At 41.3% G+C, this 26,798-nt stretch overlaps 1 protein-coding gene across 4 annotated transcripts in view; it reads left to right on the top strand.

Moving 5' to 3' along the window:
- Positions 1-2,307: 2,307 nt before the first annotated feature.
- LOC138961460 (protein fantom-like) overlaps positions 2,308-26,798 on the top strand; it is a 54,227-nt gene continuing 29,736 nt past the window's right edge. For 3 of the 4 annotated variants that reach the window (XM_070333134.1, XM_070333124.1, XM_070333114.1), the window contains exons 1-18: positions 2,308-2,386; positions 3,203-3,307; positions 4,296-4,446; positions 4,725-4,786; positions 5,215-5,318; positions 7,536-7,714; positions 16,202-16,276; positions 16,807-16,879; positions 17,428-17,498; positions 17,902-18,007; positions 18,649-18,869; positions 21,051-21,190; positions 21,545-21,651; positions 22,547-22,664; positions 23,851-23,969; positions 24,513-24,614; positions 25,427-25,498; positions 25,713-25,790. In XM_070333134.1, coding sequence (XP_070189235.1) covers positions 3,250-3,307; positions 4,296-4,446; positions 4,725-4,786; positions 5,215-5,318; positions 7,536-7,714; positions 16,202-16,276; positions 16,807-16,879; positions 17,428-17,498; positions 17,902-18,007; positions 18,649-18,869; positions 21,051-21,190; positions 21,545-21,651; positions 22,547-22,664; positions 23,851-23,969; positions 24,513-24,614; positions 25,427-25,498; positions 25,713-25,790 — 1,836 coding nt within the window. In that variant the 5' untranslated portion in view covers positions 2,308-2,386; positions 3,203-3,249. Of the gene's footprint in view, positions 2,387-2,559; positions 2,651-3,202; positions 3,308-4,295; positions 4,447-4,724; positions 4,787-5,214; positions 5,319-7,535; positions 7,715-16,201; positions 16,277-16,806; positions 16,880-17,427; positions 17,499-17,901; positions 18,008-18,648; positions 18,870-21,050; positions 21,191-21,544; positions 21,652-22,546; positions 22,665-23,850; positions 23,970-24,512; positions 24,615-25,426; positions 25,499-25,712; positions 25,791-26,798 lie in introns of those variants that run through there. The other variant, XM_070333119.1, reaches the window with a different exon arrangement.

The following is a 26,798-nucleotide window of genomic DNA, read 5'->3' as shown; positions in this document are numbered from 1 at the left end:
TTAGCAGCAATGACTACCCACTACACTAAGGAGGGACAGTCGAACCTGTCCATATCGACCAACCAAGGGTCTGACCAGGGATGATCGTCTCAGTTATGGACAGGTGAATCATATAGAAAACAAGAAATTCCTCCGAGGTAGGAAAAACACCCCCGTTGGTCAAAGGGAAATAACCATTCTCACTGCCACCAGCTGAGAAGGTTATTTCCCTTTGACCATTCCTCTATAAGTCCTTGTAGAATCTTAATCCACCAATAACTCCCTAACCGTGTGTTTGACTGGTCCCAATTTTTGTAAGGACCGTCTCAGGAATGTATAGAACCTGTTCACCAAGTTTGGTGACGATCGGTCCGTTCATTCTTGAGATCTATATGCGAACACAAACACACAAACACATCGATCGAATCCTATACACACCCCTATACCGGGGGTGTAATAAGTCGCGTGAAGCCACATCAAAACATTAGGCAATTGGTCGGCCTTAAACTAGAAGATCAACACTGCAAACCCGGGATCAGTCATCACCGAGACAAGTAAGGGTTGGCCAGCCAAAACCCGAAGACCGAGATCGAGACGAGTCGTGCTGGTCTCCGCTAAGCATGCAGACTTAAAACCAATTTTCATTCATTTTAAGTACATTTTCAGAGTAAACATTACGTGTTTATATTTGTTTAGGAAATGCAGGAAATGACAACAACAAAAACAAGTCGCTTGAAGCGAATTTAATACATTTAGTCAATCATTCGAACTCACGGAATGAAACTGAACACAGTGCATTTTAACACATTCACGTGAAACGCGTACCGGCCCTCTGATAGCTTGAAGTGACAAGCCAGTATAGCGCAATAGCACTAGCGTTTTAAAAGAAAGCGGACTTTTCTTTATCCTTTTTGCTTTCTGAGCTTGGTTTGAATCCAGAGATTGACGGGCGCAGTGGCCTAGTGGATAAGACATCGGCCTCCTAATCGGATGGTCGTGAGTTCAAATCCCGGCCGCTAGCGCTACCGGAAAAACGGTCATACACGTAAAAATCCACTCGTGCAAAACCTTGAGTGAACGTGGGAGTTAAAATCCAAGAACAAAAAAGAAGAAGAAGAAAATCCAGAGATAACATAGGCCTATCTAAATGTTTTTGGATTCAGGAAATAAGATTAAATCATTGTTTTATCGATTACTAAAATTTGAAGATTCGAATTAGAATTTTGAGACTTTCAATTACCAAAGTCATTAATTATTTTTTAAGCTTCCCAGCTGAAATACAATCATTTGCGAGTCCGGGCTTCGTCGAAGATCATTGGTTGACCAGAATGTCAATCAATTTGATCAAAAAATGAGGGCGTGACGTGACAGAGCCGCCTCAACTTTCACTAAATGCCGAATATGACGTCATCAAACACATTTATCCAAAAAATGATAAACTAAAAAAGAGAGGCTGAGGGTATCACCTGGAAAAATGTGAATGTAAAGTTTCATGAAGATCGGTCCAGCCGTTTTCTCTGAATCGCTCTACACACACACACACACACACACACACACACGCACACGTGCACCACCCTCGTCTCCATTCCCCGTCTATGATTACAACAAACAAACAAATTTAAAGTAAAAACAATGCCATCGTTTTTTAGGTTGCTGTTAGTAAATTTTAGACTGATATTAAAAAACGAGGTAGCCACAGTGCGGCCTCAACTGTCACAAAAAGCCGGATATGACATCATTATAAACATTTATTTTTAGAAACATTTGAAAAACAACGTCTGGGGATATTATCTGGAAGGTGAAGTATTAACATGCAAAGTTTCACAAAGATCTGTTAGGTAGTTTTATCGATTCCCAGTCTATCTGTGTATATACACTGACATTTAGTCAATTATTGACTAAATGTTAAAACAAATAAAGAGACCAAAAAGAAATGTACTCACGTTAAAATGACGAACACGGAACGAATAACAGCGACGTTTCGACCTAAGGGTCTTCTTCAGGCACAAAAGCACAAAAATACACACACAAAAAAGAAGAAGAAAGACGATAGAACAGATAAAGAGGAGAATAACTGACAAAACAACTGCACTGCACAAACCAACAAATGACAAAGACACTGAGAGAAGCAAAACAAATATTTAGAAAAATTAAAAACAATGGGTTTTTTTTTCTTAAAGACCATTTGGGGCAGTTGTTGTGGGCAGGTGGTCGTTATCGAGAGGTGATCGCCACATGCGCCATAGCTTTATTTCCACACTGCTCACGCTCGAACTTGGGAAGTTAGCAAAGCAAGAGGTCGAAGGGAAACAACCGCGATTGGCAAGACAAAGAGTGAATACCTCCATTGTCAACTTCCGGTGCTACATTCATTCAAAACGAAAACAAACGAGGCTCAGAAAAATAGGTAAACATGAAAATCTGGAGATAAAGGAGTTTTGTTTTAAAATCTACCGTGTGGAGCTGATCACACGCTCTTACTTTAATGTAACGGTGTGATAAAACCTGTGAGGGGAGCAGTGTTTCTTGTGCCATAGTGTAGTTTTGTTGTCCTTGGTTGCAATGGCGGCTTCTATCTAGGGACGAGCGGAGTCGGTATTCTGACAGTTTTGTCAGCCTGGACACGCTGTTTTGGACCAAACATTTTTTGTTTGCATATTACACAAGAAACGTATTTTCAGAAATTTGTTCATGTGCTTGATCGTTTACTTTCCTACGAAATAACACCATAATTCAACCTCGTATTTGTGAGAAAATCATGTTGGAACACGTTGGCTGTATCAGTATCACTGTACTTGTTAGTTAGGACAGTAGCGTGATAACATAAACTTCACAGACTGACAGAGCAGTTAGAATTCCACTGCAATGACCAGATGTATTAAAATCTAGGCAGCCAAAATAAGATTTTCGTTTTTTTAGGTTTGTTATTTAGGTTGTGCACAGCCTCACAGACTCACACTCACAGTGATGAAGGTTTGAGTCTCAATAAGAGTCAGTTGCTGTGGTTGTTCTTACTTTTCACAGATTTGATGCTCACGCAGTAATCAGTAGCAAGTTTTGAAGAAATGCAAGGTGTATTACACCATGATTCCATTGTTGGTATCATTTTTCATGATATAATGTAGCAGAGTCAGCAGTATGAAATGGAGCATGCGTAAATACTTGTGTATAAATAAAATGTATAATGTATGATTTGACCAAACTTGTTGATGTTTCATTTTAGGTGATTGGAATGCCGGATAGCCTCTGACAGAACACCTCTCTGTCACAATGGCTGATGATCATATTCCAGTGAGGGATACCAGCAATAATGCCCTCAAAAGTGCAGGTCAGTTGTACAGCAAAAACTCTCTCTCTCTTTCCCCCCCCTCTCTCTCTCTCTCTCTCTCTCTCTCTCTCTCTCTCTCTCTCTCTCTCTCTCTCTCTCTCTCTCTCTCTCTCTCTCTCTCTCTCTCTCTCTCTCTCTCTCTCTCTCTCTCTCTCTCTCTCTCTCTCTCAGAGTGATTTGTACATCACATGGTTGGTTTTAAATATTTGTGGTCTGCCGTTTGATTGGTTTTCTGAGTGTGTTTTAACAGTCCTAGACCGATCTGTTGGATCAATATTTTCCTTTGTGTGTACATACTATACCTTGCTTTTTACTCTTAGTTTTGAAAACCTTTCGTTTACCTGTGGTTTTCGTGTTTGTTTGGTTGTTTGTTTGTTCGTACTCATAACCAGGTTTGCTATGTTTTTGTTGTTATAGCTGTTTTGCTCATTCATCTTTTTACCCCTTTTATGAATGATGCAGAAATTGTTGTTGTTTTACCTTGTCTATAAGGCTTTTATTAGCTAATGACAATAAAGTGTCAAAGCGTCTCTCTCTCTCTCTCTCTCTCTCTCTCTCTCTCTCTCTCTCTCTCTCTCTCTCTCTCTCTCTCTCTCTCTCTCTCTCTCTCAAATGAGGTAGGACTTCAGAGAGCAAAATCTAGGTGCTCCCTTAAGAACCAAGCTCTCAAGCACACCAGTGACTTAAGGCACAAGGACTCCAAAATGTGAATCTTAGACAGTATACATGGTCTCTAACTTTTTCCAATAGGAATGGAAGTGGGATGCAGATGGGGTAGAGTTAATCAACTTAATGCGGAGTTTTGCAGAAAGGGTTAACCAGGAGATGAACAAGCACACTTACATTTGTCTAGTTTTTTTTTGTATGGGGATTGGGTTTTTGTGTGCGTGGGTTCGTTGTTGTTTTTTGTGGGTTTTTTTTGTTGCTTTTATGGTTGATCAGATACTTAGAATTGCTGTTTAATGGGGTTTCTGTTAATTGTGATCAGGGCCAGGTGTTCTGGAACAGAAGGCGGCTCAGCAGAGGCGGCAGGTGTCCAAATGGAGTCGTGACGAGCTGGAAGACAAATATCTACGCACCCATGAGGAAAACCTTGTGCTCAAGAAACATGCACGAAAGCAGGAGGATAAAATCAAAAGGTACAGTTAACTGTACTGCCTAATTAGTCTTGTAACTGTACTACCTAATTAGTCTTGTAACTGTACTGCCTAATTAGTCTTGTAACTGTAGTGTACGTTGCCGGATGTAGGTTCAGAACGAGTGGATGAAGGAAAGAGAGTGTCAACTCAATGTGAGAGAAAGAGAGAGAGAGTGTGTGTGTGTGTGTGTGTGTGTGTGTGTGTGTGTGTGTGTGTGTGTGTGTGTGTGTGTGTGTGAGAGAGAGTTACTGTTTTCATTTCAACTTTATTTGTTTCAGAATGGCAACAAAACTCCTGCGGCTTGTGAATGACAAAAAGAAACATGATGTAGAGGGTGGAGGTAAGAAATTCTTGATAAATTATATACCAGACCAAACAAACAATAATTTTTCCAATATTTAAATAGGCATGCAGGCTACAGTGTGTTTGATTGTGTCTGGGCATTTTTTCCTGGATAGAAGAATAGAAGGAAATAGCTTAGAGCATTATTTTTTCTTAGTGTGAGCCAGAGATTGTGTTAAATAGTAGTTTCTGCTAATTCAACTGTTAAAAGTTGAATGTAAAAGCGGAAAAAACACAAAACTCAGCTTTTGACCAAAAAAATAACATAATGCTAATAGCTGCCTCAATTACCGCATTATTCTTGTCTTTGTGTTATGATAGAATGAGTGGATTAAGTGAACACTCAGATTTATTGGCTGAAGTATGTTGGTTTAAGGATGTGTGATAACGAAACCATGTTTATAATGATGTGATTGTGTGTGGCAGGTAAGGGCGGTGGTGGTATGAGCATCGAGGCAGAAGAGAAGATACTAGAGCTGCAGGACAAACTGCTGCAAATGGAGAAAATCAATGCTCAGCTCAGGGACAAGGTCAGATTTCTGTGTGTGTTTGTGTCTGTCTCTCTGTCTCTCTCATCTCTCTCATCTCTCTCTCTGCCACCCAGGATGTTATAAGCAGCAACTGTGCTCAGACCTCTCTGTCTGTGTCTACCTGTTTGTCTTTTGTGTGTTTCTCTCTCTCTCTCTCTCTCTCTCTCTCTCTCTCTCTCTCTCTCTCTCTCTCTCTCTCTCTCTCTCTCTCTCTCTCTCTCTCTCTCTCTCTCTCTCTCTCTCTCTCCAGTCCAACCCCCCTCTCACTTGACCACATGAATGTAGATTTGGTTTTGCAAAACCACTGGAAGTAGAAGGCACTATAAAAATGTTGAAACCACTGGCTTTTTCTGTGTGTACTCTTACTTTCTTTCGTTCCTTTTGTGTTATCCTCTCCTTAATCACTCCTAGGCTCTCTCTTCCTCCTTTTCTGTCTGCAGTTACTTCTTCTATCTCCCCAAGTCTAAAGCAGGGGTGAGTTTTGGCGCTCGCCCGCGGCGACTTCAAATCGCGTCGGGCGAGTTCGAAATTCCTCTGAAATCGCCCGCCGGGCGAGTTCAAATTTTGCTGAAGTACAAAGTCGTTAGGCAACGTAGTCAATCGGAACGGCCGGCGAACAAATATCTCTGCGGGCGATCTCAAAATCTGTCACTTCTCTACTGCCCACTCATCCCCCCTCCCCTTCCCCCACTTTGAGGACTCAGGACTACCATCAATCAATGTCAGACACATTGGCTAGACAGCTACCCCCCTCCGCCTCACTTGACCGTGTCATCACCCCTCCAGTGCCACGAGCTGCTGGCGATTGCATCAGCAGTCAAAATAGTTAAAAAAACCCTCCGTCCCCCCTCTTTGCGCTATTCACTTCACCCCCTCTCTGATCTTATCCTGCGCTCACCAATCCTTCAGAGACTTTCACATGTTGTAAAACAGTTTCCTCTCAGATAAAAACTCGGTCATTGACCCGAGTAAGAAGGTCAGTGTTGCAAGTACCGGTCATTGACCCAGGTCTCAAGGCCAACCAGCTTTTACAATGCATCTGCCTTTGATCTGACCGCCCATCCAGAGCAAACATATTCCCCCTAGCCCTCTGTATTTTTCCTTTGATGTGCCTGCTATGTACCACTGATCCAGTTTCTGGGAAATGTATATAATTATGTCATTGACTGCAGGGATACTCATTGAGACCGTTTTCCCAAATATGTTAACACCAGCTTTGCTGACCAACTTAGTACAAGTAGTGACAGTACTACTGCTGTCAATTATTTTCCTTCAACTAAGGAAGTAAAAAAACCCACCCAGATCCACTATATAAAGAAGAAAAGACAGACCTTCAACAATAGGACAAGGGATGCAACTCTGCTGAATCAAAAGCATAAAGATCACCTGTGAACAATTCTAGGATCAGGAAATCTGAACATCTCATTAGGAAATAGAAATGAAATGTAATGCTTTTGATTATTTATGACTTAAGCTGTGGTAAATTTGGCTGGTATGCAACTTTTACAGTAATATTAATAACACAGACATAAAGAAAAAGAAACAAAACAAGAAAGCAACTTAGAAAAATGTTTTGTTTGTAGTCAGTTTTTTATACTTGGTTTTATACAACAAAAAACATAATTTAAATTAAAAAAAATGCTGATTTACTCTTTTGTAGTGTGTGTTTATGTGGTAAGTAAAGTTCCATAGTAAATTACTTTGTAAATTGTGTGGTTGGGGTACATAAAGGGGGTAACTTTTAGTGAGGTTTAGTGTGTGATTGTGTGACAGGGTGTGAATGTGGTTTTGATTTCTTGTTTCTTTGTGGCGGCTTTTATTTTAAATTCTTTATTAAAACAAGGTTAATTATCATTATATTAAAACATAGCATTTTAGTCATCAAGTTTTCTGTGTGTTTGTGGTAGTTATTAGTAGTGCAAATCCACATGTATGCATTATAAGTATGAATGTACGTCTTTTGTGTATGTGGTTAGCAAGCGACGAGCCGCTGGGGCGCTTGTAAGAAATCCCGGCAAGTTGGGGGCCGGTTGGGATTTGGGGGGGCCGGTTCAATTTTTGACTTACCGGCCCCCCTGGCCGGTAGCAAAAAAAGTTAAGGTACACCCCTGCTAAAGTACTCTATTTTCATTTGAGTTATATGAGTTACTCACAAATGATATAGTCAGATCACACAGTTACATGTCTTGTTCTGTAAGGCTCTGTTTGCTACTGCAGCTTACTCTAGCCAAGCAACAGGCCCAGGCTGTGAGCTCAACCAAAAGGGTGGCCCCGTACCCCTATGTGCAGTCTCGCATCAACACGGGTATCCCCAAGCACCAGACCATCCAGGTCGACCCCCGCATCACCAAGAACCTGCGTGTCATGGGTCCGCTGCACCACGAGTCGCCAAAACGGTAAGTACAGAGCACAAGAGCTTGTATCAATTTACCGGTTCAAACACAAACAAAAATGATTAAGCTTTCATTTCAAATAACAAACACCAAAGCAGCTTTCACAAACTTTGAAATTTTTACGTTTCACGAAACGTACTTTGTTTCAACACAAAATCAAGTGGAGTTTTACCCTATTGACAGATATAAATTACCCCACACTTCAAAGTTTTCAGATAGGACACTGGACGTGTGTGATCCAGGACACTGGACGTGTGATCCTCAGGTCACTGGTTCGAATTCTTGCAGGGGTCAAATTTATGCGATGACTCAGAAAATGTATCCATGTCCCTACCTCCTGTGTCACCACCAGGGCACATATAAGACCTTGTCGTTCTGTCAGAAGTGCAGGTGGCTGATGAACCTAAACATGCACATTTGGGTAGCATGACTGTTGCAGCTGCTAGCTTTCCATTTATATAAAAAACAACATAAATTTCCCTGCGAAGGAATAATGGAATATTGAAAAAGGAAAAATAATGTTCAGTTAATGCAAATACTGTAAACTTTGGGATATAAGGCTGTCATTTGATTGTCTTGTAGTTGAATGCAGCAGGACTCCATTTCACTGAGGCCACACAGCGAGTTGAGCATTTTGTGACTTTCTCGTCTGATCTGATCAGTCCCGGGATTTTGATTTTTCTTCTATAATGTGTATTTGGTTGTTTCTTTTAAATTATGATTTGGTACTAGATTGATAAGTAGGGAATTTGGATTTTTAAAGAATATTGAAAATGTAAATTGGTATGATTACAAAAAGAAGTGTGTCCAGTACAAGAAACAAATTTCCTGTCTGTCTGTTTGTGTTTGCATCTTTCAGTATTGAGTTTATTTTGGTTGTTGCTAAAAACGTATTCACATAGCTTTTCCTGGAAAATAAATTGCAAAATTATGGTGTGTGCCTACCTTACAGGGTGGAAAGTCCACCACCACCTGAAGAAGTGTAAGCTAATGTCTGACATTTTGTTGTTGAGGTGGGTGTTGGTGTACATGTGGGTGTAGGTGCAGGTGCTTGTCAGCTGATCCTGCTGTGTAGGAAATTGACAGAATCAGGGAATAGATTAATTCCGAAAAGAACTCTGTCAGGTTTGGATGGGTTGTGAGAGAGTGACCTGTTCTTGTAAAACCTCGTACAAACATTGAAGGGGCCAATCACCAGCGAGGGGTGTGTCGGAAACATGTGCACACTCTTCCATAACATATACAAACCCGACAGTTATTTATGAAAATCTTCTATTGTGATGCCTTATACTCAGTGCTTCTTTTTCTGAAAAGTCTGTTAGTGTTTTTCTGTTTTGGGGTGGGTGGCAGAATGTGTGTGAGTGAAGTTGGTTTCCGTTGGTCCAGTTGTTTGCGTAAGGTAGCTTTACTGCTGAACGGGATGTTGTATGTAATGTTCAGATTTTTTGCTGGAGTGTTGTTTGGGTGGGTTTTGGTATTTGTCCTTGTTTATAGCGTGGAAGCTCAGTTTGTGTTCATGATGAACCTATTAACTCAAAATAATCCTATTTGCAGTTCTTTGAGTGATATCGGTTCATGTATGTGTTCTTTCCTTTCCTGCTCATTCATGTAAATTAAGACCAAAATACATGTATAAGGACTGGTTGGTCCGGTGTCAGAATAATGTAACTGGGTGAGACATGAAGCCTGTGCTGCGATTTCTGTCTTGTGTGTGGCGCACGTTATATGTCAAAGCAGCACCGCCCTGATATGGCCCTTCGTGGTCGGCTGGGCGTTAAGCAAACAAACAAACATGTATCAGGACAAGTATGCTGTAAGCCATCTTTGCATGAGCAGTTGTGTGCTAGTAGTTTCATTTCTTACAGGAAAAGTCACTTTAATATAGGGTCAGGTCAAAATGTGAAGCATAAAGAAGAGAAACACAAAACACTGCCAGACTAGAAGTGACCATCAGAATGTATTTTACTCTGACCCCATGCTCTGAAAATATAATTTTTTCCACCAACCATTCAAAAAAGTGGAAATCTGACAGTGACATTCTTTAGTGTAGCAGAAGAGTTCATTTTTTGAGAAAGATAATTAATCTGCAGAAACATGAAGATGAAAGGTTGATTGTATTGTTTCAGTCAAGCCAGTCCCCTGCCCAGAAAGAAATAGTAAGACAATCAAATGTGTGTGGCAACATTGATATTGCGTATTGCACAGGGATGCTACAGTGTGAACTTTTCTGTTATGATTATGGCTCTGTGCTGTGGTTTGTCTGTGTGCTCTGTGTGTTTGTTTGTCCGAGTGCCAAACATTCATGCTGCGCTATACATTGCTGCAGTTTGAAGTTAGTGCCAGTGCATCTGCAAGGTTGAGTTACATTTGCACCCAGACACCTGTTTGTATGGCTAGAAGCTTGTCTGATGTTATGTTTCCCTATGGGCAGCATTATGATACGGTAAAGACACACAAACACTTACACAGGATAGCTATTTGCCATTATTTTATTTGGGTTAAAACAAACATTCAGTGCGTATTTTTACATTTTACATCTATATATATATACGACTTGTGTCTGTCTGTCTGTCTGTCTGTCTGTTCGCGATGCACGGCCAAAGTTCTCGGTGGATCTTTTTCAAATTTGGACACCGTCTTCAGCTACACCAAGGACACAACCTCATCGATGAGATATTTCAACACGTGCTCTCAGCGCGCAGCGCTGTGCGCGCTGAACCCATTTTTACATTTAGTCAAGTTTTGACTAAATGTTTTAACGTAGAGGGGGGAATCGAGACGAGGGTCATGGTGTATGTGTGTGTGTCTGTGTGTGTGTGTGTGTAGAGCGGTTCAGACTAAACTACTGGACCGATCTTCATGAAACTTGACATGAGAGATCCTGAGTATGGCATCCCCAGACTTTTTTTTCCATTTTTTGAGTCACTTGAGAAAAAGTGACTATGTAATCGGTCAGTGTTAGTCTGTCCGGCCGGCCGTCCGGCCGGCCGTCCGTCCGTAGACACCACCTTAACGTTGGACTTTTCTCGGAAACTATCAAAGCGATCGGGCTCATATTTTGTTTAGTCGTGACCTCCAATGACCTCTACACTTTAACGATGGTTTTGTTGACCTTTGACCTTTTTCAAGGTCACAGGTCAGCGTCAAAGGAAAAATTAGACATTTTATATCTTTGACAAAGTTCATCGGATGTGATTGAAACTTTGTAGGATTATTCTTTACATCAAAGTATTTACATCTGTAGCCTTTTACGAACGTTATCAGAAAAACAAGGGAGATAACTAGCCTTTTCTGTTCGGCAACACACAACTTAAGGCGAAGTGCGCCACTGAAATTTAGAGTGATGGGACTTAAACAGCCATTTTGAGTTGTTAGCAGTTTTGCACCTTTCAATCTGTCTACTTTCATGAAATGCATATGATTACACAATACAAATTCATCAAAGTCTCTAAAAACATATTTCTTTGCACCAACCCGGCGAATTTTTCTGTCTTTTCATTCACTCTTCCGATAAAAATTCCGATTTTCAACCCTTGACAACAGACATTTCTGCTCGCCCAACGCGGGAACGTCGTATACCGTTTGAACAGCAGTTCTCTCCCCTGTGTCATTCGGCGGTTATTTTCGGTTAAATATGGATTCTCCTGGGGAAAACCCCTATTTTTTAAACAAGCAAACCACAGGAACTTTCCATATACGGGGGTATGACGTGAATACCTGGCCACGATTGGTCAGATAGGCTCGCGTGGCTTTTCGCGTTTTAAAAGTCGTCTGCTCACCGCGTTTAGTTTTCGACTGAGTTTGCTTAGAAAAATGGCACGTGTGAAAAGATCAACACTCCGAAAAACACATCATAAAGGCAAGTGTACGAGAAGACAACAACTGAAGAGTTGCAGAGACAAGAGAACAACTAAAACACAATCGGTGACCAAGCGCACAAAATCTGGATCGACCGCTGTGGCATGCAGATCAAATTCTGCGTCAGGACTGAGAGTGTGTTCTTGGCGGTTTTGACGCGAAAACAATTCAAGACGAACACATAGGCCTACACAGCAGCCACTGGTCAAAAGCGACAGGTCCAGAGGCTTCCCAAACAAGGAGATGTCTTGTTGATTTGGAAACCTTTGATGGTATTGACTTGTAAACGAACTTTGTTGTCCGCAATGTAAACAGCCAACGCTGTCACCATGCCCAGACTCAAAACAGAGACACGGCCTTGCAGTGTACGTGCATGTGAGGAAGTTGTTCCAGGTACCGCTGGATACCTTGCTTCCAAAGAAAGCGGTCAAACGGATTATGGTCTCATCAGGCAAGCCGTTTATTCGTCCAGACTCCTTGATATGTGGGCTAGGTGCTCAACAATTTAACAAATTTTGTGAAAGTTTAGATTTGGTAGGCATGGATCACAAAACCTTCCAGAAGAAAGCTGATAAACTCTATCAACGACTTGATGTAGATCTACTGGAGGAGAAAGTATTCAGTGAGGCTGTCCGTCAGGTCAGACAGATACACGCAACGCACAATGGAATGACACTGTCTGATGATGATGTTCTTGATATCAGTGTAAGCTACGACGGATCATGGCTGACCAGGGGGCACTCGTCCCACATTGGAATAGGGTGTGCTGTAGTCTAGACGTGCTGACTGGAATTTGCTTTGACGCTCATGTTATGTGCAACTACTGTCATACGTTTGTCAGACAACTGGAAACAAACTTCTCCAGAAGAAACCCCTGGAGTATGCTGCCTGGCTGGTAAAACAACTGGACATCTGTGACAAGAATTTTGCAGGTGAGTGCGTAGATCTAAACAGTATGTGTGTATGGTGCGTTTGTGAAGACGTTTGTTGAAATGGGATGATAGTGTGTTGTGTTTGAATTTTACATAGATCTGTAAGTGTTTGTGAAAATGTGTGTCAGTGTTTTGTGTGCGCTGTCTATGTGAAGTGTGTGTGTGTGTGTGTGTGTGTGTGTGTCTGTGCGTGTTTGTGTATTTGTGTGTGTTTGGGTACTAATCCATGCATAGTAATACATGTACTGAACAAAAACAATGATAGCGTCTATGTTGGTAGATCTGTGGCTGATTGCCTTGTGTGTGTGTGTGTGTGTGTGTGTGTTTGTGTGTGTGTGTGTGTGTGTGCATGCATGTGTGCATGCATGTGTGTGTGTGTTTGGGTACTAATCCATGCATAGTAATACATGTACTGAACAAAAGCAATAATAGCGTCTATGTTGGTAGATATGTGGCTGATTGCCTTTTGTGTGTGTGTGTGTTTGTGTGTGTTTGTGTGTTTGCTATTCAGTGGCTGACTTTGACTGAAACGGTGGTTTTATTTTTAGGTTCCAGTGGCATCATGGAAGTCGAGGCGGCTCGGGTTCTGTGGGGCAGGTCACTGTCGCAGCACAATCTGCGATACACAGTTATCCTGTCAGACGGTGACACAAAAACCTTCCAGGAACTTTCCAAAATAAAGCCTTATGGAGATCAAGTAACCATCGAAAAAGAAGAGTACATCAATCACGTTTCCAAGCGTCTTGTAACAGCGCTTCGCAACCTTATGACAGACTGCCGCAAAAAAGGAATCACTTTGGGAGGGCGAGGGTATGATCAGCTGACTCTGAATACAATCAGGAAGTTGACGATATATTATAATCGGGCAATTAGGGGGGGGGGGGGTAAGACAGTTGCAGACATGAAACGGGCAGTGATGGCATCTCTGCGTCACGGCTTCTCAACAGATGACAAACCACAGCATGACGTGTGCCCCCATGGTGCCGCGTCATGGTCCTTCTACCAGCCCCCAGGACCACACGCAAAACTCGTCCATACACCTCTCAACTTCAAGAAGCTGAATCCTCCTCTAGAACCAGTTTACCAGAGACTGACGAAAGATCAACTGCTTCAGAGATGTGTGTCAGGAAAAACCCAAAACTCTAATGAGTGTCTCCACAGCAGCGTTTGGGTTCGCTGCCCCAAGGACAAATTTGCATGCAAAAATCGCGTACGGTTTGCAGTCGTCACAGGGGCTAGGGAATTCAATTTTGAACCAGCGGCTGCTCTCAACACTGCACAGTTCTACGGCTTTACAACAGGCTGTAACATGAAAAGACTAAACAAGGCTAGGAGTGTAAAAGGGTTCTTGGCAGCCTCAGGTTCAAGAAAGATCAGCTAAACAAGAGACGCGACACTGTGCGTGCAGCTAAACTCAAAAGACAGGATGAGCTCATCAGACTACAAGGGGGTGCAGCATATGCTGCTGGGCAGTTTTAGGTAAGCCTGTAGTTACCAGGTGTCTGTGAAAAATACCTGAACTATGTTAACATTGATTTGGGGTGAATGAAAGATCTTTGAAATGTTCTCGGCCTTGTTTCTCTGTTCAGCGTTTTTGCATGACCTGCTTTCTAGGAAACTGTTTTTCTTCAATCCAGCTGTTCAGAATGCAATGAAACTTAAGGGACATGCTTATCAGAGGACAACCTGTGGAATGACAACAGGAATTTTCTTTAAATTAATAAATAACTGTTCAGGCGGGTCATATTTACTAAAATTGTGCTGAAAAACATGATAATTCATCAAAAAAAAATATTTTATCAGAACTATTCATCCTAGAAAAAATCCCTGTTGTCATTCCACAACTATGGACTCCTACATCCTACATACAAAAAATCACATTCCTATGATTTAAGGGGAAGCTAAAAAACGTGTTCCTAGCAACCCATTTTGGCAGTTGGAGATTGCCGTTTCCATGGTAACGGACAGTGACGGTACTGAAAACGTTATCCGTTTTGAAATCGTATATGCCTTACCACTTCATAAGCATATAACATTAGCCTATGGTAGAAGTAAATACAAATTTAGATTTTAGTGGCTCCCTTTGCCTTAACGTTGGGCTTTTCTCGGAAACTATAAAAGTGACCGGGCTCAAATTTTATGTGAACGTGACTCATTGTGTTGTGAATAGCAATTTCTTCCTGTCCATCTGATGCCTCATATAATATTCAGAACTGCGAAAGTGACTCGATCGAGCGTTTGCTCTTCTTGTTTGATAAATGTCTTTGATGACGTCATATCCGGCTTTTCGTGAAAGTTGAGGCGGCACTGTCACGCCCTCATTTTTCAACCAAATTGGTTGAAATTTTGGTCAAGTAATCTTCGACGAAGCCCGGACTTCGGTATTGCATTTCAGCTTGGTGGCTTAAAAATTAATTAATGACTTTGGTCATTAAAAATCTGAAAATTGTAAAAAAAACAAAATTTTTATAAAACGATCCAAATTTACGTTCATCTTATTCTCCATCATATTCTGATTCCAAAAACATATAAATATGTTATATTTGGATTAAAAACAAGCTCTGAAAATTAAATATATAAAAATTATTATCAAAATTAAATTGTCGAAATCAATTTAAAAACACTTTCATCTTATTCCTTGTCGGTTCCTGATTCCAAAAACATATAGATATGATATGTTTGGATTAAAAACGCGCTCAGAAAGTTAAAACAAAGAGAGGTACAGAAAAGCGTGCTATCCTTCTTAGCGCAACTACTACCCCGCTCTTCTTGTCAATTTCACTGCCTTTGCCATGAGCGGTGGACTGACGATGCTACGAGTATACGGTCTTGCTGAAAAATGGCATTGCGTTCAGTTTCATTCTGTGAGTTCGACAGCTACTTGACTAAATGTTGTATTTTCGCCTTACGCGACTTTGTTGTTGTTGTTGTTGTCGGGATCCACTACCAGTAACTCTTCCTTATCTTCTCCAGTGTTTTCAGCCGCGATTATCTCTCTTCCTCCGTGTGGCGTCAATCCATATTCCCGTTACTGGGTTACTATTTTTAGAAGGTCACTGCACGTTACTATTTTTAGAAGGTCTCCAGTGTTTTGCGCGTTTATCTCCTTTCCTTCGTGCCGGGTCCCAGGCGCAGCCTGGTATTCGGCTCTACTTCTTCCCGGCGAAGCCGGTACCCGGCGAAGCGGGTAATCATCTAGTAGAACATATATTGTACCCCAAAGCTAATTCTTGGAGAGAGAAAAAAATTAGCATGCTCAGGGGTGGCGAGTAATTTGTTTCAGTTGACACCAAAGAAGACCTGTTCTGCTCAGGGGTATGATAAAATGCATATGACACCCGAAAATGCAATTTTTACACAAAATTGTACGTTGATCGTGACAACTGATGCTTTTATCAGTCTACTCCCTATATCTCTACCCCGGGTCCTCTTAACCCAGTGTTAACCCAACCAAACCTTATCAAGTACCACCTCTAAGTTATTTTCAAGAAAAAGGAAGAAATATTCTTGTTCACAGAATCAATCTGACTTTTGGAGATCCTTGTATTTCCTATGACTGAAATTTTCCCGATGATCTCAGAAACAAAGGGAAGTAACTGTCTAAATGCATATGACATGGCGCCTAAGTGAATAACAAGCATTGAAATGAACAAGGGACTCTCCTGATGTTCTTTACATTTTTTTAACGTATGTTTTTTAGCATTGCCAGCCCACCTCCTGGGCAACGCTATGGACACGGTGTTCTAGAGGATACCAGAGCTGAGAAACGACACTTGTAAGCCTATTTTTTCTTCATGCTTCTCTTTCTTTGAAATGTATAGAATGTTAGAGCCCTTTAAAATGAGTTCATTATTCCACTTTCTTCTCCATCCCTTCTTCCTTTGAATGCTGTAATTGCAACTTTTTTTGTTTTAATTTTATATTTTCTGGCTTTGCTTTATCAAGTGACAAGTAGTAATCAAGTCATGCTGATAATAGTGCTCTATAAATATCTGACAGTCTTGAATGTTTGGGAAGACTGATGTGGAAGTACTTTTGTGGGAGATATAAGGGGGAAGAGAGAGAATGCGTGTGCGTGCATATGTTTGAATGCGTGTGTGTGTGTGTGTGTGTGTACGGGCGTGCATGCATGTTTATGTGTGTGTGTGTGTATAATTGACAACAGCATGTGTGGAAAGGTTAAGACTTTGGGGATTGTTTCTGTTTTGCAGATTTACATTTTGACAGAAGGTGTGCTTTTTGGCTCCCTCAAGTACAGGAATGCCGATGTTGTTTGATATTGAAATTATTTATCTTTTTTTCCAGAGAAAGCAACATTGCTCAGCTGCATGAACAGCTAAACTTGTATGAAATGGAGATTGAAACTTTGAGAGAACAGGTTAGTGGTTGATTTCTCTTTATAATAAAGTAATAACAAGAGTTCAATGGAAAAGAAATGGGGTAACAGATGTGCTTTGTTGGAACATGTTTTTATGTATAGCAGTATTTTGTGCTAATACCCCCCGCGGGTTAGGGGGAAGAATTTACCCGATGCTCCCCAGCATGTCGTAAGAGGCGACTAACGGATTCTGTTTCTCTTTTTACCCTTGTTAAGTGTTTCTTGTATAGAATATAGTCAATTTTTGTAAAGATTTTAGTCAAGCAGTATGTAAGAAATGTTAAGTCCGTGTACTGGAAACTTGCATTCTCCCAGTAAGGTAATACATTGTACTACGTTGCAAGCCCCTGGAGCAAATTTTTTATTAGTGCTTTTGTGAACAAGAAACAATTGACAAGTGGCTCTATCCCATCTCCCCCCTTTCCCCGTCGCGATATAACCTTGCACGGTTGAAAACGACGTTAAACACCAAATAAAGAAAAGAAATTTTGTGCTAATACTGTGGTATATTTAAATCAAGTTTGTTGATGTTTCTCTTGTTTTTGCAGAATCGGCTGAGAGAGGCAGAATATGAAGAAGATCTCATTAAAATCAAAACACAGATAACATCAGAGCAGAGGTATGGTAGGCATATGTCAATTTTGGCTGACTGATTAATAAATGGATGTACGTGTGTGAAAAGTAATTTATTTTGTTTATTTATGCTTTCGTTATATTGTCTTTTGGGCTTTTTTAATCTATTTTTAAGCCATGCCTGTGATGATGAATTAAATCTGTAGTTGTTATGAGAACAGGTTTGCCCATTATCATGTTGTATGACTTTTGTCAGTCCTGGTGCCCTTTTTCAGTTTTTTGGTGTTTTTTTTTCTGTGTTGTTGTTGGTTTTTGTGTGGGGGGGAGGGGGGGGTTTAAGATAACGCTTTGTATTTCAGAGCATCTTGCATATTGCTGCATTTGATGTGTGTGTGTGAAATGAAGTGAAGAAAGACCTGTGGCCTGACATGTTTGTTTCTGACTTGCAGACAAAGTGTACAGGAGAACATTGACATGATCAAGGTGCAGAGAGATGTCAAGGAAAAGTCCACACGACTCATTGCTCTACAGGAAAAATATTCTGCTCTGGAAGAGGTGAGTCCACATTGTGTTTGTTTGAAAACGGCAAATAGATTGATTGAATGTTATTAAGTTGTGATCGAGTCTCCGCAGTTGTGAAGAGAGGGGAGGAGAAGCAGTTGACAAAAAGTGTTGTGGCTTTAAATAGATTACTGTAAATTATTAGTATTACACTTCGTTTGATCAGCCATTTTACTCTCTCTCTCTCTCTCTCTCTCTCTCTCTCTCTCTCTCTCTCTCTCTCTCTCTCTCTCTCTCTCTCTCTCTCTCTCTCTCTCTCTCTCTCTCTCTCTCTCTCACAAACATACATCCACACACACCATCTTTTATTATTACTGATACTGCACACAGCACAATTCAAATAGTACTTTTGATGGACTGGTCAGCAGACATGCTAAAAACCAGACCAAAAGCACTGTTTCCCTTGGCAGCCTTTTCCCTCTCTCCCCATCTTGGCTGTTACTGATTCTTCAAAATTGAAAACAATATTTTCATCGCCAATCATTGCTGTCACCACTCTAGTGGCTTGTCAAGACTGAAAAATGGTACTGTCCTTATAAAAACAAGAAAAATTGCCTAGCAGTGTCAGGCGGTTAATAAAATAATGTCAAAAATGTCAATACATTTGTTTTTAAACCTTCCTCGTCATTCCACAGAACACGCGAGTGTTGCGGCAAAACCACGACGCCATCTTGATGGAGATGGAACGGCTGAATGTGCAGGTGAAGGAGGAACAGAACCGCGTGTTGTCGCTACAGAACGAGCTCAAGATGTCGGCAGCCAATCAGAGACGCATGGCGGAGCTGCAGGAGCAGGTGATCGACCTGCAGAGAGAGTGCGACACTCTCAAGGAAGCCAACGAGAAACTGGTCGGCAGGTACGAGAATTCTGAGTACCACTCTTGTGTCAAAACGAAAAGAAAATGCAACAGAAGTTATGGTAAATTCTTCATCAGATGTTTGTCAGCCTGTCACTGACTTCTTCAGGATGATGAGGCCAAAAAAAAAAATAGGTCTGTTTACGGTAACCCGACCGACCCTAGTTTTTTCGCGCGACCCTAGACTTTTTTTTGGCATTTGGGAAAAAAAAAAAAAAAAAAAAAAAAAATCTTGTTTTTTTGGCAAAATAACGTAAAAATATGGTTTTTGGGGAGAAAAAAAAGAAAAAAAACCCCGACCTACCGACCCTATTTTTTTGGCCTATGTTACCGTAAACAGACCTTTTTTTTTTTTTTGGCCTTATGGTAAATTCTTCATCAGATGTTTGTCAGCCTGTCACTGACTTCTTCAGGATGATGATCAATCAGATCACTCTTGTGATCAGTCTTGTGTTCTTTGCAAATGTCTGTGTCTTTTCTGTTCTTGGTAAAACAGCAGGTCAACGCTCATTTTCTTTCCAAGCACCTAGCCAATGGAACACACTACCTCTCCCCCTCCGTCAACAACAGTCCCTCGAATCATTCAAATCTGCACTCAAGACATTCCTTTTTTCCACATAATCCATGCATTCTACACTGCCCACCCCATCCCACCCTGAATAACTGTACATATTTTAATGGTTGATGGTGTGTGCGTGTTGGTGACTTTAAGTCTCCGTGTGTGTGAATGAGTGTATGTGCGCCTTGAGTCGCCTGTTGGTGAGATATGTGCGCGTTATAAATATTCGTATTATTATTATTATTATTAATGTGTGTTCTGCCTTATTGTCTTTTCATTCTTATTCTCTCCTGTTGTGTGCATATGATGGTATGAAATGGGGGTCCTTAACGTCCTCACAGGAAATTTTCCTTTTAGGGACATGAGTTGGTGATACGCTAAAAGCTGGTAAAAGTGAGAAAGGAGGGGAGGATGACGGGGTGGGTCGGAGTGGTGATGATAAAAGTTTGTTAAGAGGAGTAAATTCTTCTTCTAGATAGTGTGATTTAATATATTTGGGTTTGGCACCCGTTGTCTCCAAAAGCATTGGGAATAGGATGTTAAAAGTAAACGTTTATTTTCCAAAAAGATACTTTATAAAGGTGATAAAATTTCAGAGCCACTTATATGATGGTACAGTGGAACCCTCCTTTTAAGACCGCCCCAAATCTGAGAAAAACGAGTCTTCTTCTTCTTCGTCGTCGTTCACTAATTGATTTGTCTCCATCATTTTGTGATTTGCGTGATGCAGCGCTTTTTGGCACCCAGGGGGTCTCGCATCTCCGACTTCGGCCTTGGACGTTGGTCAGGGGTCCCTCCCCTAGACCAATTGCCTTCCTGGGCTGTTGAGCTTGGTCTGCCCGTGGTTCTATTTCGGAGTTTTCCTTCTCCTAGACTGGTTACCTGCCAGGGTTGACGAGTCCAGTCTACCCGTTTGGAGGTTGCTGAGATGACCGCTTGTGTCCTTGTGCCTCTGTGCCGTCACACCGGTACTGTCCAGCTTACCTCCGTCTTCACCAGAGCCCCGTTAGCCAGCAACCAACCTGTCCGCCAAGGGAGAGCCCTATCAGTATACTTCTCACAATGAAAAATCACCCCCATGTTTTAGGGACAGTGAGATTTCAGCGATTTTCTTCCGACGGCATAGCTTGGTTCTGTTTCACCACCATACCACGATGAGGAGGGGATGGTCTTTATGGTGGGGAAAATCGAGTCTTAAAATGGGGGTTCCGCTGTATAGGTTATTTTTCAAATCAACCTTTCACATTAGTAAGGGTAGAAGTTTGGGGGCAGGAAGGGGTAAAATTCATTGTTGGGCACATGTTTGATGGTCGAAGGGTGGCATTGGTCCACAGATCACATAGCGTACTACCTCTACCTGTCCTAAGATACGCCTGTCGGGCTGAAGAGGACGTATATACAGCGTAACTAGTCAGTCATTAATCGACAGGAAAGTAGCATGCACTTGCATAATGTTTAGTTTATTTGTCTGTCTGTGTCTGTTCTGTGTGTGTGTGTGTGTGTTTATCTGTGTAAATGTCACTACTGTTTTTGCTCACATCAAGGGTATTTAAAGCCTAAATCATAATAGCAAAATGGCACAGGGCCAATCGTTGAGTCAAGTGGTCATGATTTTGTTTCAGTGCGTTTGACTTGGAGCGGGAGCGGGAGTGGCGTCAGAGAGAGAACAAACTCAAGGTGCAGATAGCACAGCTGGAGGCTACACTCAAGTCCGACCTTGGAGAGAAGGGAAGCATCATTGACAGATATGCCAACGAAAGAGGTCAGTCATTTCAAGAGTTATTGTTGAAAATTTAAAAAAACAGAGTAGAATAAATGATAGCAGTGTGATAGACATGCTACTGATAGCGCTGAACTCAAACCTGTGAGCCTGGTCTCAATAGGAATAGAACTATTGTAGGCAGAGACAGCATTGAAAAAACTGTGAAAGAGAAGGTGGGTGGTTGGATGTTTTTTGTTTTTGATTTCGGCAGCTCTTGGCGTGACCTTTACCCCACAGTAAAAAAAGTTGCCAAAATAACGGCAAAGTTTTCAGCAATTTGAAGCAAGTTTCTGCATTTTGTCTATTACCCCGCGTGCATATTTATGATACATTTTGTTTGGTTTGTGTCTGCAGATGGCCATGAGAAGCTACAGCAAGAGTACCGAGAGCTCCAGATCAACTATTTCCACATGAAGGAACAGTTTGATGACATGCAGGAGAAACTGAAATTCTTCACAAAGGTACTATTTTTGTGTTTGTTACAAGATCTTACATGAGTGTACTCACATACTGCTAACAGAGTGCTGTTGATCTGTGTTTGTGAACCTTGCAGCAAAAGTCCCTCAAAGGGAGCTAATGTGTTGCTAAACTAACTTGAAAAGAATTTGGGCTACTGTGAATTTAAGAATCTTAGGTGGTTGAAACTGTTCTAGTGTAGCACAGTGTACTCTCTCTACATTTTAACAATAATGTCATGCCAGAGTATACTTCTGTAAAACATACAAAACGTTTTATGATAAAATAAAATAAAATAAAAATGTTTGTTCTGCCATTGTACAGGAAGCAATATCCACAGATACTTTGTGATGACCCATCCTTATTATTTGTCCATTGTTCTTTCTTTCTTTTTTTCACTGACTGGTTGGTCAAAATTCCATGGAATGCTTTTCTTTGTCTGTGATTAAACGTTCCACTTTTTCTTCTTCTTCAGCGTTCCAGAATTTGTCTGGTTACGTGTGAGCTCGTTTGCCCATTTGGGTTCCCCACACTATACTCTGTGAGCATAGTCAGCTTCACTCCGCTTTCGTTGAGTAGGCATGCTGGGTATTTTCGTGTTTCCATAACCCATCGAACTCCGACATGGATTACAGGATCTTTTCCGTGCGCACTTGGTCTTGTGCTTGCATGTACACACGAAGTGGGATAAGTCACTAGCAGGTCCTGAGAGATCGGAAAAATCTCCACTCTTAACACACCAGGCGGCAGCGACCGGGATTCAAACTCACGACCTCCCGATTGGGAGGCCGACGTCTTACCACCACGCCACTGCGCCCGTCAAACGTTCCACCAACGTACTTTTCTTGTTTTTTGAGTTTTATGATAAGATATCAAGAACAACCATTATTTCATGTCCAGGAGAGCCATCTAGACCTGACGGAGCTGGAGGATGCACTGGTGCTGGTCAAGCAGAAGAAGCAGAAGACACAGGCACCGCCCGACTTCTTGCACCAGGTGGACACAGAGCTGGACAAAGGTAGACAGGACAGAAATCTTGTGTTGCTTTTGTCTTTCAGTTGTTTTGGTGTGGGTGTGTGTGTGTGTGTTTATGTGTGTGTGTGTGTGTGTGTGTGCGTGTCTGTGTATGTGTGTGTGTATGTGTGTGTGTATATGTGTGTGTGTGTGTGTGTGTGGTAAACAGGAACAAATATCTTGGTGTTAGTTTTATCGCTGTGTTTCTCATATGTGTGTGTCTGGCTATGCACTAGGTGGACACAGCTTAACAAATGTTGTTGTTTTGGTCCTTCATTCTTTTATCTAATGTGTGTATGTATGTGATTGTATGTTTGATGTATTTGTATGTGTGTTTTTTGTATGTGCAGAACTTGGTGAAGGTAGATTTAATTCTCAAAAAGTAACTGCACATTTTCAAAAGTTACCGTACTTTCCGGGTTACAAGGCGCTACAGCGCATAAGGCGCACCCCCTTCTTTTTAAACAAAATTGTAATCCAGTCACCCATTGGGCGCAGGGGGCCGATAGGGCGCACCAAAATTAAAAAAGTATACCGGTAACAAACGGTCGAAGAATGAAAATAAGCTGCACATCAAAGGAAGAATACAGAGTGGAAATATGTGTGCTCTGTGTGTGCGGCAGATCAAAGGCAGGTCCATTGTGATAGCTGGGTTGCCTTGTTTAGACACTGACCTTCTTCCCAGGGGTCAATGACCCAGTTTTTGCTATGAGAGGTGGTTCCCCTGTCATAGATCTGAGAGAGGAAACATTTCCTGCACCGGGGTCAGTGACCGAGTTTAACCTATGGGGCTGTCTCTTTGATGTCTTGAGAGGAAACTTGGCCACTAGTACCTAGTAGCTGAAACATGCATTATCACAAGTTGTTTGACTGGTACTCAGGCGGTCTCTTTGATTTTTTTCGTATTTCATACACGGATTAGGCGCTTCGTTATACAAGACGCAGGGGTCAAACTCGAGGAAAAAAGTCGCGCCTTATGACCCGGAAAGTACGGTACACATTTTTAGCAGCTTACCAGACGCATAATTTTTAATATGTCATTGCCACGACTGCTATAAATACATAAATGCAGTTTAATTGTTTTGACAATTCAGTTCTAACTATTGATGTTAATAACAAGAGAAATTTTAAAAGAAGAGAAAGAAAACAGTTTACGCTGTTAAATTTTAATTATGAATATGAATGTGCAGATCACAGGCGGCAACTGCTGGAGTTGCAGGCAGAGTACGCAGAGACAGTGCACGAGCTGGAGAAGACCCGCAACATGCTTGTGGTACAGCACAAGATCAACAAGGACTACCAGAAAGAGGTGAGTGAGACTTTTGATGCAGATGTTGTCGTCTGTGTGTGTTTTTTTGGCTCTGTTGAACTTTAACAAGTCGCTTAAAGTGGTATCAAAACATTCAATCAATCTGTCAGCCCAGACATCAAAACTGAACCGAAAAGTCTTCACCAAGACTGATCGAGTCTTGGCTAAACCTGTCAACCAAGACAGCGCTCTCTCGGTATCAATCATGTTAACAAGGAACCTAATTTGCATACATCGGATTTTGTTTTTTTAGATACCAATTCAAATATTACATTTATTTTTTGGATTCAGAAAAAAATGCAATGGAACCAGGATCAAGATATGTTTTCAGTGTTTAGCATTGTTTTATTTGAGCACTGCAAGTGCTATCAAGTGCTCTGGGGATTCTTTAACTCGTACATCACATGAAAAGAACTTTTTGACTCCGTTACTAAAACGAAAGACCTACAAAGTTATTGCATGAGGATATGTTGATACCTACTCAATCTACGTGTAAGATTAAAAAACGAAGATTAACAAATGCCTTTAACCGTGTGTGATCAGACGCAGATGGCCAGACAGCAGCTGGAGGAGACAAAGAAAGAATACGAACTGAAGCTGGACGAGTACGCCAGACTGCTGGACATCAGGGCGGGCAGAATCAAGGTGGGTTCTGGGGGATGATTTAGGGGTTGGAGCGTGTTATGGGGATAAAAGCAAACATTTATTGGTAATATATTTAAAGTCTGTAGTCACTCACTGAAGCCGGCATGTTTCTCAGAAATGTTATTCTTTCCAGCGTGTATGAGCATTTGACTTTATGACTTTTGACATTTACCAAGCAATTAACAGTTGAAGGGAGGTAACACGCTTTCGCGCACAAATGTTTAGACTCTGGGAACAATTTACTTGCTTACCTCCCTTAAGTAGCAGTTGGGTCCGACAAGAAAGGTATACATCACATAGATATATGGGCGTCTGGTAATACCAAATGAACTACGTACCTCATACATATTGTGGTAGTCAGGAGGTTAACATACATATATTATATACGTTGAGCAAACAAAAGATGGTCAGTGTTTCAATCCCTTTATATCTGTCTGCCTTCTGCAAGGTTTCCTCTTGACATATATAAATATAGTTAAAAAAACAAAGGATTACTGTACTCACCGATACAAAGACGACACAAGACGATAACGAATTTTCTCTTCTGGAAGCTTCATCAGGAAAAACAAGAACACAAAAGACAACAAAAAGCAGACGCAACACGGAACGAACTAGGTTTGAAAGAAAATGGAGGGGAAACTTTGTTCATCTTACCACAGTCACTTTGTTGTTTAGATATATAAATATTATTTCATGCTGCAAGTTTCTGTGTAACTCCCTTTATATGTGCTGGCATTTCTTCATCATTCTTTGTTCATTGCTGTATGGAACTAATCTTAAAACACTAACTTGCATATTCTTACTTTGTGCAGAAATTCGAGTCTCAGCTGCGTGATGTGGCTTACGGTACACGCCAATACCGCATTCCTCCGCCTGATGAAGACGTGAGTGATGTGTGTGTGTGTGTGTGTGTGTGTGTGTGTGTGTGTGTGTGTGTGTGTGTGAAGCATTAGTGAATGTTCCTCTCATCATCCACTTATCTTTTGAGAGGAGGGGGGAGGGGGGGTTTGGGGGAGGGGGGGGGGGGGATATGATTCCACATCTGTGCATGTGCATGTTTCTTACCCTGACTTGAACCGGTATTGTTTCATTTTGCAGATGGAGTCCACTGTGGACTTTGAAGAAACAATGCAACTGGAGAGAGGACAGAATCTCTTTGAAATCCACATTCAGAAGGTTGGTCATGCGTCATTTTGCTGCTTTTGCTGTTGCTTTGATGTGTATGTGGGTGGGATGAGTTTGGACTAGACTGCGTATTTGGTGTTAAAAGAAACAGAACTATCACCAATGTAGGTTTAGACAGATCTGCCAACTGCTACGTTTTCAGCATAGCATGCTATGTTTTAAAACAAATTGCTACACTGTTACGCCAAGCTTAGAATTGCTACGCTCAAACAAATAATCACATGCATACAACAGTTCCCTCTTTTCCGTGAGTGCTGGTACTCATTTCTGATTCTTGCTCCGTGTAGCGGTCAGACTTTGTGTTATAAGACAATGTCCACACTGAGAGGGGCACTGCAGACACTCTCTATTGGCCATTATGTTTCTTTCTAAATTAACTTTTTTTTAATTATGTTCTCTTGCGCGAAATAGCTTTAATGCAGGTATGCTAATCAATTTTAGACAATGCCACACTAAAACACCATTTGCTACGCTGAAAATTCCAAAGAAATGTGAATTGCTACACTTGAGGTTTCACAAGGCTTGGCAGGCTTGTTTAGAGGTTGTTGTCAACATTTTCAGCACTTTCATTTTTGACTCACATGCGAAGAAAAAGTGACTCTATGTAATCGGTCAGTGTTAGTCTGTCCGGCCGGCCGTCCGTAGACACCACCTTAACGTTGGACTTTTCTCGGAAACTATCAAAGCGATCGGGCTCATATTTTGTTTAGTCGTGACCTCCAATGACCTCTACACTTTAACGATGGTTTCGTTGACCTTTGACCTTTTTCAAGGTCACAGGTCAGCGTCAAAGGAAAAATTAGACATTTTATATCTTTGACAAAGTTCATCGGATGTGATTGAAACTTTGTAGGATTATTCTTTACATCAAAGTATTTACATCTGTAGCCTTTTACGAACGTTATCAGAAAAACAAGGGAGATAACTAGCCTTTTCTGTTCGGCAACACACAACTTAACGTTGGGCTTTTCTCGGAAACTATAAAAGTGACCGGGCTCA

Source organism: Littorina saxatilis, linkage group LG1 (assembly GCF_037325665.1).
Source record: "Littorina saxatilis isolate snail1 linkage group LG1, US_GU_Lsax_2.0, whole genome shotgun sequence".
Lineage (NCBI taxonomy): Eukaryota > Metazoa > Mollusca > Gastropoda > Littorinimorpha > Littorinidae > Littorina > Littorina saxatilis.
This window is presented reverse-complemented; position numbering and strand designations above follow the sequence as displayed.